We start from the raw sequence: 13,152 nt of genomic DNA, 5'->3' as shown, positions 1-13,152 counted from the left end.
TTAACCTATTACCTGAACTAAATTGTTTCCTCTGGCCCTCTATAAAAAAAAAGCGACACAATCGCTGAAACAACCATAATATGTTGTTGTTGTGGTCTTCAGACCAGAGACTGCTTTGATGCAACTCTCCATGCTACTCTATCCTGTGCAAGCTTCTTCATTTCCAAGTAACTACTGCATCCTATATCCTTCTGAATCTGTTTAGTGCATTCACCTCTTGGTCTTCCTCTGTGATTTTTACCCTCCACGAAGACCTCCAGTACTAAATTGGTGCTTCCTTAATGCCTCAGAAAATGTCCTACCAACCGATTCCTTCTTCTAGATAAGTCGTGCCACAAATTCCTTTTCTCCCAATTCTATTCACTACCTCCTCAATATTTACATGATCTACCCATCTAATCTTCAACATTCTTCTGTAGTACCACATTTCGAAAGCTTCTATTCTCTTCTTGTCTAACTATTTATCGTCCACGTTTCACACCCATCCACGGCTATAATCCATACAAAGACTCTCAGAAATGACTTCCAGAAACTTAAATCTATACTCTATATTAACAAATTTCTCTTCTTCAGAAACGCTTTTCTTGCAATTGCACTCTACATTTTATATCCTCCACTCTTCTACCACCATCAGTTGCTTTGCTCCCCAAATAGCAAAACTCATCTACTACTTTAAGTGTCTCATTTCCTAATCGAATTCCCTCAGCATCACCTGATTCAGTTAAACTTCATTCCATTATCCTCATTTTGCTTTTGTTGGTGTTCATCTTATATCCTCCTTTCAAACACTGTCCATTCCGTTCAACTGCTCTTCCAGGTACTTTGCTGTCTGTGACAGAACTACAATGTGATTGGCGAACCTCAAAGTTTTTAATTCTCCAATCCTACTCCAAATTTGTCTTTTGTTTCCTTTTCTACTTGCTCAATATACAGATTGAATAACATCTGGGATAGGCTGCAATCCTGTCTCACTCCCTTCCCAACCACTACTTCCCTTTCATGCCCCTTAACTCTTATAACAGCCATTTGATTTCTATACAAATTGTAAATAGCCTTTCGCTCCCTGTGTTTGAGCTCTGCCACCTTCAGAATTTGAAAGAGAGTATTCTAGTCAACATTGTCAAAAGCTTTCTCTAAGTCCACAAATGCTATAAACGTAGGTTTGCCTTTCCTTAATCAATCTTCTAAGATAAGTCGTAGGGTCAGTACTGCCTCACGTGTTCCAACATTTCTACGGAATCCAAACTGATATTCCCCAAGGTCGGCTTCTACCAGTTTCGCCATTCGTCTGTAAAGAATTCGTGTCAGTATTTTGCAGCCGTGACTTATTCAACTGATTGTTCGGGAATTTTCACACCTGTCAACATCTGTTTTCTTTGGGATCAGAAATATTGCATTCTTCTTGAAGTCTGAGCGTATTTCCGCCTGTCTCATACATCTTGCTCACCAGACGGTAGAGTTTTGTCAGGACTGGCTCTCCCAGTTCTCACCTGTTGTTCTAATGGAATGTTATCTACTCCTGGGGCCTTGCTTCGACTTAGATCTTTCAGAGCTCTGTCAAATTCTTCACTCAGTATCATATCTCCCACTTCACCTTCACCTACGTCCTCTTCCATTTCCAAAATATTGCCCTCGAGTACATCACCCTTGTATAGACCCTCTATACACTCCTTCCACCTTTCTGCTTTCCCTTCTTTGCCTAGAACTGGTTTTCCATCTGAGCTCTTGATATTCATACAAGTGGTTGTCTTTTCCCCAATGGTCTCTTTAATTTTCCTGTATCTATCTTACCCCTAGTGATATATGCCTCTACATCTTACATTTGTCCTCTACCCATCCCTGCTTAGCCATTCTGCACTTCCTGTCGATCTTATTTTTGAGACGTTTGTATTCCTTTTTGCCTGCTTTGTTTACTGCATTTTTATATTTTCTCCTTTCATCAATTAAGTTCAATATCTCTTCTGTTACCCAAGGATTTCTACTAGCCCTCGTCTTTTTACCTACTTGATCCTCCTTTGCCTTCGCTATTTCATCTCTCAAATCTGCCCATTATTCTTCTACTGTATTTCTTTCCCCTGTTCTTGTCAATCGTTCCCTAATGCTGTCTCTGAAACTCTCTACAGCCTCTGGTTCTTTCAGTTTATCTAGGTCCCATCTCCTTAAATTCCCACCTTTTTGTAGATTCTTCAGTTTTAATCTGCAGTTCATAACCAATAGATTGTGTTCAGAATCCACATCTGACCCTGCAAATGTCTTACAATTTAAAACCTGGTTCCTAAATCTCTGACTTATCATTATATAATCTCTTTGAAACCTTCCAGTGTGTCCAGGCCTCTTTCACGCATACATCCTTCTTTCATAATTCTTACACCAGGAGTTACCTACGATTAAGTTATGCTCTGTGCAAGACTCTACCAGGCGGCTTCCTCTTTCATTCCTTACCCCCATTCCACATTCACCTACTACTTTTTCTTCTCTTCCTTTTCCTAAAAATCAAATGCCTCTAAGTACTATGGGACTTAACATCTGAGGTCATCAGTCCCCTAGACTTAGAACTACTTAAACCTAACGAACCCAAGGACATCACACACATCCATGCCCGAGGCATGATTCGAACCTGCGACCACAGCAGCAGCGCGGTTCCGCACTTGAATAATTTCTTTTATCTCATCATACATTTCTTCAATCTCTTCGTCGTCTGCGGAGCTAGTAGGCGTGGGCTTCGTTTCTATCTTGGCCACAATAATGAGTTCACTATGCTGTTCGAAGTAGCTTGCCTGCGCTCCTATTTTTATTCTTTATTAAACCTACTCCGGCATTATCCCTATTTGATTTTGTATTTATAACCCTGTATTCACCTGACCAGAAGTTTCGTTCCTCCTGCCACCGAACTTCACTAATTCCCACTATATCTAACTTTAACCTGTCCATTTCCCTTTTTAATTTTTGTAACCTACCTACCCGATTAAGGAACCTGACATTCCACGCTCCCGTCCGTAGAACGCCAGTTTTCTTTCTCCTGATAATGACATCCTCCTGAGTAGTCCCCGCCCGGAGATCCAAATGGGGGACTATTTTGCCTACGGAATATTTTACCCAAGAGGACTCCATCATCATTTAACCATACGGTAAAGCTGCATGCCCACGGGAAAAATTACGGCTGTAGTTTCCCTTGCTTTCAGCCGTTCGCAGTACCAGGATAGCAAGGCCGTTTTGGTTAATGTTACAAGGCCAGATCAGTCAATCATCCAGACTGTTGCCCCTACAACTACTGAAAAGGTTGCTGCCCCTCCTCAGGAACCACACGTTCATCTCGTCTCTCAACAGATACCCCTTACCCCTCCGTTGTGGCTAAACCTACGGTACGGCTATCTTTATCGCTGAGGCACGCAAGCCTCCCCACCAACGGCAAGGTCCATGGTTCTTGAGGAGGGGGGCGGGGGGGGGACAACATAATATATACTCACAAATATCTCTAATAACAAATTAGAAAACACAACAATTAACTTGCAAGGCCACCTCGTGGGCTTCAAGTGTATGAATGTTCAGGAACAGCTGTTGTTACATCCTACTTCGCATGCCTAGTTCTCTTCCATTCTTTCTTTATCTTATTTTATCCAGTCACTTTCCTTTCCTCTTCAGAAGGGACTGCTGTTAACTCCACTGCCAAAAGTGGAACTTACGCACTTTTGCTTTTTGTTATGGCTATTCTAGAGCCTCCTTATTCATATTTTTAATATGATGCTACTTATATATTAATCTTTTCAACTTCTCCAATGGTAGATTGGTGTAATTCGAAAGGGGAGGGCATTTTTTGGCCAAAGACAGATTCATAGGGGCATAAGCCAGCATTTTCGTGGATTTTAAAGTTATATGCAGCCATGAAAAGTGGTAGTAACGCAACCCAATCGTTGTGGCCACGATTTACATAATAACTTATCATTTTCCCCACTGTCCTGTGGACTTTCTCAGTTCTGCCATTCAAATGGTTCAAATGGCTCTGATCACTATGGGACTCAACTTCTGAGGTCATCAGTCCCCTAGAACTTAGAACTACTTAAACCTAACTAACCTAAGGACATCACACACATCCATGCCCGAGGCAGGATTCGAACCTGCGACCGTAGCGGTTTCGCGGTTCCAGACTGCAGCGCCTAGAACCGTTCTGCCATTCAATTTCGGACGTAGTTCACCAGTTTGGAACTTTTTTATCAATAATAGTCGGCGTTACTGCTTTAATAACTTAGATGTAAATGTAATGCCTTGGTCAGATCTTATGTCATCTGCACACAGAAGTGAAGAGTTTTGCTGAAATGTTGTATCAGCTTGGGCCTTGTCCAGTTTTCAGGCTGTGAGTGTCGCCACGAAATCAAACTACCAATAGACTTACGGAACTGACCCACTGTCACTCGGTAGTGCCCGTTTTCTTTGTCAGTAGAGGCGCAACACTAGCTTTTTCCAAATCAAAAGAAGGCTAAATTGGTACTTGCGTGCATCTCACGAATTCAGGATCCTGAAACGCCTGGGGAAAACATTTTTTAAGGCATCAAAAAGGATCATTTATTTAGAAACTCACATTTGCGATCTGGTACTATTATACCACGCCAGAATTCATGAACCTTGAATAATTTTTGACAGAGAGAGAAGTAGAGTTCATCTCTTGTAGTGTCACCCGCCTACGGGGCACTCTTTGTTGCAATTTGTGTTAAATAAGTTCGTATACTCTGTGCATTAAATAACATTTCTCATATATCAGCGAATACCACTGGTGAACAGCTTCTCAAGTGTGACCTCCAATAGCAGAAATAATTAAACGATCTTGTAGAGATCTGAGTATAATGGTTTTTCTTCTTGCTGTAGTGTCATGGACGAAGTACATATTTATTACAACGTAAGGATTTCTTACATAAGCGAAAAGTCTGAGAGACAGTGATTTTACCATGAAAATTTTGAGATTGTCGTACAGACAAAAATTTTGTGGAATTAATTTTCGTTCTATAATTTTCATTAAAATCATTCGATAATCAATTTTCTTTGCGCAGACTTACGCTTAAAACAGGTGTTTTTTATGTGTATGGGCACAGAATAGAAACTGAGAGTAGACGATGACAATTCTGTGAATTGCTAATTGCCACGAGAATGTAGTGCATTTATTAAGTTTAAGTTTACCAAAAAATATTAATAATGTAACGGTTTGAAAGTAGTCGTAGCTTCTGCACATCGAGGTTATGTACCCTCATTTCACAGTAACGCAAATGGGATCACTTTGGTGAAGTAAACTTAAACTCAAGTTCATTGTCACAGACTCTCATCCTTATTAGAATCTTCTGTAATAGTGGACTTTTATACCATACCTCTACAGACTGTCAAATATAAAATAAAATAATAAGGCACTAACGAAGATGTACAGGAAATGATGATCGTCAAACATGGATGTATACCAGAGTGCTCTGGTTTTTGCCCACGAGTCGCGTGTAGTAGGGGAGACTGTTGTATGTAGAGGATAGTGTACCTAGGAACACGTGGTTTTTTATTTATTTGGTTGTTATTTCAGTCTAGTGACTTATTTTACAATCACATGAAGGAGAGCATAGTAGAGACTGCATTAAGCAATAATTTCCGAGATTTTGCACAGTTTCTGTTGTTTCTGGACATGAGATTTTGCTTTGTGCTGCATTTGTAAATATTTCAATTTCTACACATTTAAGTGCGTATAATATTTTAGAGCTATTTGTAGTATATTGTTAATTCTTCAGTCATAGAGTTTTATGGAAGGTAATTTTCTACATAATTTTAAAACTAGTTATATAAAGGGTTGACAGTAAACCTATAATTCATTGGTCGTGCACCATATTATACCTTGAAACTGATGGTCTTTTGCCATGGAATATGGGAGGTTTGCAAATTAACTGGGTTTCGTCAATGTCTAAACAATTTTCCTCTTTTGAAATTGGAGATTTGTGATAGGTTCCAGTGGCTTCAATTTCACAATGTATTTAACTTGTAACTCGTTTTTGATAGTACACTACTGGCCATTAAAATTGCTACACCACGAAGATGACGTGCTACAGACGCGAAATTTAACCGACAGGAAGAAGATGCTGTGATATGAAAATGATTAGCTTTTCAGAGCATTCACACAAGGTAGGCGCCGGTCGCGACACCTACAACGTGCTGACATGAGGAAAGTTTCCAACCGATTTCTCATACACAAACAGCAGTTAACCGGCGTTGCCTGGTGAAACGTTGTTGTGATGCCTCCTGTAAGGAGGAGAAATGCATATCATCACGTTTCCAACTCTGATAGCGGTCGGATTGTAGCATATCGCGACTGCGGTTTATCGTATCGCGACATTGCTGCTCGCGTTCGTTGAGATCCAATGACTGTCAGCAGAATATGGAATCGGTGGGTTCAGGAGGGTAATACGGAACGCCGTGCTGGATCCCAACGACCTCTTATCACTGGCAGTCGAGATGACAGGCATCTTATCCGACTGGCTGTAACGGATCATGTAGCCACGTCTCGATCCCTGAGTCAACAGATGGGGACGTTTGCAGGACAACAGCCATCTGCACGAACAGTTCGACGACGTTTGCAGCAGCATGGACTATCAGCTCGAAGACCATGGCTGCATCATGATGGTCGCATCGGGTATGGCGACATCGCGGTGAACGCACATTGGAAGCGTGTATTCGTCATCGCCACACTGTCGTATCACCCGGCGTGATGATATGGGGTACCACTGGCTACACGTCTCGGTCACCTCTTGATCGCATTGACGGCACTTTGAACAGTGGACGTTACATTTCAGATGTGTTACGACCCGTGGCTCTACCCTTCATTCGATCTCTGCGAAACCCTACATTTCAGCAGGATAATGCACGACCGCATGTTGCAGGTCCTGGTCGGGCCTTTCAGGATACAGTAAATGTTCGACTGCTGCCCTGGCCAGCACATTCTCCAGATCTCTCACCAATTGAAAACGTCTGGTCAATGGTGGCCAAGCAACTGGCTCGTCACAATACGCCAATCATTACTCTTGATGAGCTGTGGTATCGTGTTGAAGCTGCATGGGCAGCTGTACCTGTACACGCCATCCAAGCTCTGAGTCAATGTCCAGGCGTATCAGGGCCTTTATTACGACCAGAGGTGGTTGTTCTGGGTACTGATTTCTCAGGATCTATGCACCCAAATTGCGTGAAAATGTAATCACATGTCAGTTCTAGTATAATATATTTGTCCAAGGAATACCCGTTTATCATCTGCATTTCTTCTTGGTGTAGCAATTTTAATAGCACTTCTGCTTGATTTGATTTCACGTACTGATTATTGATTTGTGGTAGAGTAACAATATAACAGATACACGACTAAATACAGCGCTGACAAGTTTTTAGAGATTGCTACCCTTTTCAATTTCCATAGGCTGTTTGCCGCTGCTCTAGCAACTCATGATGCAAATAAAATTGCACGCTGTTGTCTGCAGGTTCAGCAAGATCGACAAGTCGTGGCAGAAGATCATGCAGCGCGCGCACGAGACGCCAGGCGTGGTGGCGTGCTGCGTGGGCGACGACATGCTGAAGCAGCTGCTGCCGCACCTCCAGGAGCAGCTCGAGCTCTGCCAGAAGTCCCTCAGCGGGTCCGTCCATTGCTCCAAATTTCTTAGTGATAAACGAAAGCCCTCAAGGTGTTGTGTTGATATGGCCACGGTCGCATCCTGTCCCAAGCATGTCTTATCCCAACTCTTTCTTCGTCTCTGATGATCAACTGACCTAAGCGATACTAAACCCTAATATTCATTTATCTAAATTAAAAGACAGAGAAAGTGTCTAGAACGAACAGGAAGCCCTCTGCACACGAAACACATAGTAGCTCAGAATATTTCGATCACATAGGTAACCATCTTAAAGCAACACTGTCCTTAAAACCACCCTACAAAATGCGAATCTCTTCAGTGCCACCAGATTTGGAGAACTACAGCGCTGGCAAAGGATTATCCTTCGTTTTTCGAGCGGTTTGCTTATTCCTATTATGCATCTGTCACCTACCTGAACCTAATTCCGTTCTTTACGTGTTGCCTGTGTGGTCATGCCAGTTTCAGCATCTAAACGCAATACTGCCACCCATCTGCCTAGGATAATTAAGTTTAGGTTTCGTAAGTTAATGAGTACCTCTGACAGAAGGTTATTTTCAAATTGCAACAGGCTAATGTTTTTCACTGATGGACCGAATTTACAACTTAATAGCTGATTCCGGCCACACTATCAGCTAATACTGCACTTCGCAAACAATGCAAAAGTAACGAAGACCATCAGACACTTGTGGAGCCTGAATTGATTCGGTAACAAATGTCGTAACTGTAAAACCAACGAAGGCTGCCTTACACAGATCTTCGTAAAGTTTCATTAGCCCACTGAAAGAAAACCAATAAAAGCGAGTAGGGAAAAAATTCGTGTAACTGCAAATTTTTGTGCAGTGGTAGGGGGAGTTTCGTGAGCAACAAATGAAACTCCTGAGTGGTAGTCCGTAAGCCTGGGAGTAAGGTAGCTGTTGAGGGGTCACTTCTTTATATTTTTCTTGAATATCTCGAGAACTGTAGCTTCTATCGCAAATATTTCCCATTATTGAATTAAAGTACATTGAATTACCTACAGAAAATGTCACATTTTTTTGTCTCAAGGACTAGTAGTTTCTCGATTGCAGGGGATTTAAAAACCGCAGATTATTAAAAATAGCGTTTCAGTGGTACGAAATAAAACTTGATTGCTAAATAAAGTGGATTAAGAACAAATATCAAATATGTATACCACATAATTGTAGTAATACCATATTAAGGGGTAAATTGTGTTCTGCGGGTTATGACAGACTGGCTGGGATGGGGGGGGGGGGGGGGGAGAGGGTGGAGGATATCGCGTGAAGGGAGATGGCCGCCGGATTGTGATCATGCACTGCTCTTCTTTGTACGCCTACGAACTGAACAGCGAGCAGGCGATTCCCCACCCTATCTGCCCCACTAGGTCACAAAAAACAACCACAGGGTATTTCACAAAGCTGTACCGACCCTTCAGCCGATCGCTTCGTGAATCACTGGCGACAGTGTGTGCCGACACTGCTGGGAAGTGTTTCAACACTACATTGAATGCAGAAACGAGTTGCTAATAATACTAACGGGAGTAACCATGTAGATGTAGATATAGATGAACAGTCAACGTCTATCTTCAAGATTTCTGGGAACCGCGGTGATGCAAAACTTTTTTTGATGTGTGTATATACAAATATGTACTGCGAAATCCACCGAGGACAATGAATATTCTTTATTCGTATAGTTAAGACTCTCACCTTGTTATATGGCTTCTTACACTCCAGATGAAGGATTTATGGTGGTAACAGCAAAGGCACTCTACAGTACCTGTCGAATATCGATTTTTTATCTTGTCCAACTTGGTACTGCATACACATACAAAACAAATTAACCGTCTTCCTTCCTAAGATGACCCTTGCAAGTTCTCTGAGAATATCCATTAAACGCTCGCAGTTACTAACCACAAATCTAACAGCACAATGCTAGATTTCATCGACCATCAAGTTTACATGTAATCAGTGAAAGTTTTAAGCACTCGTCAGTAGTCGAGAATAAGCCGAAAAGTGTTCTTGAGGATCACGTCGGCGCCCAGGTTAGCAGACGGGACTCGAATTCGTTTCCTATGGTCCCTTCAATCATTCACTGCGGAGGCTGTGAAGGTTCTTTCGCAATAATACACAGTCGATGAGTCTTGTCATTTCTGAACTACCACTCCGTCTCTACTAATTTCGTCGCGAAACGGACTTTAAATTTTTACCTTCCTTCTTTTCTTGAAATAAGGGTCTTGTTCAGAGTTTTATTGGGATATACACTAAAAAGCTCAAAAATTCTCGAAATAATTCATTATGCCTAACTATGTTGCTGTTTCCAGAATGAGTTTTATATGTTGTTGTTGTTGTGGTCTTCAGTCCTGAGACTGGTTTGATTCGCCTCTCCATGCTACCCCATCCTGTGCAAGCTTCTTCATCTTCCAGTACTTACTGAAACCTACATCCTTCTGAATCTGCTTAGTGTATTCATCTCTTGGTCTCCCTCTACGATTTTTACCTTCCACGCTGCCGTCCAATGCTAAATTTGTGATCCCTTGATGCCTCAGAACAAGTCCTACCTACCGGTCCCTTCTACTTGTCAAGTTGTACCACAAACTGCTCTTCTCCCCAATTCTATCCAATACCTCCTCATTATTTATGTGATGTACCCATCTAATCTTCAGCGTTCTTCTGTAGCACCACATTTCGAAAGCTTCTATTCTCTTCTTGTCCAAACTATTTATCATCCATGTTTCACTTCCATACATGGCTACACTCCATATAAATACTTTCAGAAACGACTTCCTGACACTTAAATCTATACTCGATGCTACAAATTTCTCTTCTTCAGAAACGCTTTCCTTGCCATTGCCAGTCTACATTTCATATCCTCTCTACTTCGACCATCATCAGTTATTTTGCTCCCCAAATAGCAAAACTTCTTTACTACTTTAAGTGTCTCATTTCCTAATCTACTTCCCTCAGCATCACCCGACTTAATTAGACTACATTCCATTATCCTCGTTTCGCTTTTGCTGATGTTCATCCTATATCCTCCTTTCAAGACCCTGTCCATTCCGTTTAACTGCTCTTCCAAGTCCTTTGCTGTCTCAGACAGAATTACAATGTCATCGGCGAACCTCAAAGTTTTCATTTTTTTCTCCATGGATTTTAATACCTACTCCGAATTTTTCTTTTGTTTCCTTTACTGCTTGCTCAATATACAGATTAAACAACATCGGGGAGAGGCTACAACCCTGTCTCACTCCCTTCCCAACCACTGCTTCCCTTTCATGCCCCTCGACTCTTATAACTCCCATCTGGTATCCGTACAAATTGTAAATAGCCTTTCGGCCCCTGTATTTTACCCCTGCCACCTTTAGAATTTGAAAAAAAGAGTATTCCAGTAAACATTGTCAAAAGCTTTCTCCAAGTCTACAAATGCTAGAAACGTAGGTTTGCCTTTCCTTAATCTTTCTTCTAAGATCAGTGTTGCCCCACGTGTTCCAACATTTCTACGGAATCCAAACTGATCTCCCCCGATGTCGGCTTCTCCCAATATTTCCATTAGTCTGTAAAGAATTCGAGTTAATATTTTGCAGCTGTGACTTATTAAACTGATAGTTCGGTTACTTTATCATCTGTCAACACCTGTTTTCTTTGTGATTGGAATTATTATATTTTTGTTGAAGTCTGAGGGTATTTCGCCCGTCTCATACATCTTGCTCACCAGATGGTAGATTTTTGTCAGGACTGGCTCTCTCAAGGCCATCAGTAGTTCCAATGGAATGTTGTCTACTCCCGAGGCCTTGTTTCGACTCAGGTCTTTCAGTGCTCTGTCAAACTCTTCACGCAGTATCGTATCTCCCATTTCATCTTCATCTACATCCTCTTCCATTTCCATGATATTGTCCTCAAGTACATCGCCCTTGTATAGACACTGTATATACTCCTTCCACCTTTCTGCTTTACCTTCTTTGCTTAGAACTGGGTTTGCATCTATGGTGTTGATATTCATACAAGTGGCTCTCTTTCCCCAAAGGTCTCTTTAATTTTCCTGTAGGCAGTATCTATCTTAACCCTAGTGAGATAAGCCTCTACATTCTTACATTTGTCCTCTAGCCTTGCCTGCTTAGCCATTTTGCGCTTCCAGTCGATCTCATTTTTGAGACCTTTGTATTCCTTTTTGCCTGCTTCATTTGCTGCATTGTTATATGTTCCCCTTTCATCAATTAAATTTAATATTTCTTCTGTTACTCAAGGATTTCTACTAGCCCTCGTTTTTTTACCTACTTGATCCTCTGCTGCCTTCACTGCTTCATCCCTCAGAGCTACCCATTCTTCTTCTACTGTATTTCTTTCGCCCATTCCTGTCAATTGTTCCCTTACGCTCTCCCTGAAATTCTGTACAACCTCTGGTTTTTTCAGGTTTTCCAGGTCCCTTCTCCTTAAATTCCCACCTTCTTGCAGTTTCTTCAGTTTTAATCTACAGTTCATAGCCAATAGATTGTGGCCAGAGTCCTCATCTGCCCCTGGAAATGTCTTACAAATTAAAACCTGGTTCCCGAATCTCTGTCTTTCCACGAACAATACGAGACTGGAATAGAAGGGAGAACCGATAGAGGAACTCAGGGTACCCTCCGCCACACACCGTCAGGTGGCGTGCGGAGTATGGATGTAGATGTAGATATAATCTGTCTGGTATCTTCTAGTATCTCCAGGATTCTTCCATGTATACAATCTTCTTATATGATTCTTGAACCAAGTTTTAGCTACAATTAAGTTATGCTCAGGGCAAAATTCTACCAGACGGCTTCCTCTTTCATTTCTTACCCCCAATCCATGTTCACCTACTATGTTTCCTTCTCTCTCTTTTCCTACTCTCGAATTCCAGTCACCCATGACTATTAAATTTGCGTCTCCCTTCACTGCCTGAATAATTTCTTTTATCTCATCACACATTCCATCAATTTCTTCGTCATCTGCAGAGCTAGTTGGCATATAAACTTGTGCTACTGTAGTAGGCATGGGCTTCGTGTCTATCTCGGCCACAATACTGCCTTCACTATGCTGTTTGTTGTAGCTTACCCGCATTCCTAGTTCTTTATTCGTTATTAAACCTACTCCTGCATTACCCCTATCTGATTTTGTATTGATAAACCTATATTCACCTGACCAAAAGTTTTGTTCCTCCTGCCACCGAACGTCACTAATTCCCACTATACCTAACTTTAACCTATCCATTTCCCTTTTTAAATTTTCTAACCCACCTACACGATTAAGGGATCTGACATTCCACGCTCCGATCCGTAGAACGCCAGTTTTCTTTCTCCTGATAACGACCTCCTCTTGAGTAGTCCCCGCCCGGGATCCGAATGGAGAACTATTTTACCTCCGGAATATTTTACCCAAGAGGAAGCCACCATCATTTAACCGTACAGTAAAGCTGCATGCCCTCGGGAAAAAATAGGCTGTAGTTTCCCCCTTGCTTTCAGCCGTTCGCAGTACCAGCACAGCGAGACGGTTTTGGTTAGTGTTGCAAG

At 41.8% G+C, this 13,152-nt stretch overlaps 1 protein-coding gene across 1 annotated transcript in view; it reads left to right on the top strand.

The window, feature by feature from the left end:
• The window catches only part of LOC126298335 (dynein axonemal heavy chain 5), a gene marked incomplete at its 5' end in the record, with an annotated part of 791,472 nt that overhangs the window by 372,655 nt on the left and 405,665 nt on the right, over positions 1-13,152 (top strand). The window contains one exon of the mRNA XM_049989632.1: positions 7,485-7,637. Coding sequence (XP_049845589.1) covers positions 7,485-7,637 — 153 coding nt within the window. The remainder of the gene's footprint in view (positions 1-7,484; positions 7,638-13,152) is intronic.

The sequence above is a fragment of the Schistocerca gregaria genome, chromosome X (genome assembly GCF_023897955.1).
Source record: "Schistocerca gregaria isolate iqSchGreg1 chromosome X, iqSchGreg1.2, whole genome shotgun sequence".
In the NCBI taxonomy this organism is placed as follows: domain Eukaryota; kingdom Metazoa; phylum Arthropoda; class Insecta; order Orthoptera; family Acrididae; genus Schistocerca; species Schistocerca gregaria.
This window is presented reverse-complemented; position numbering and strand designations above follow the sequence as displayed.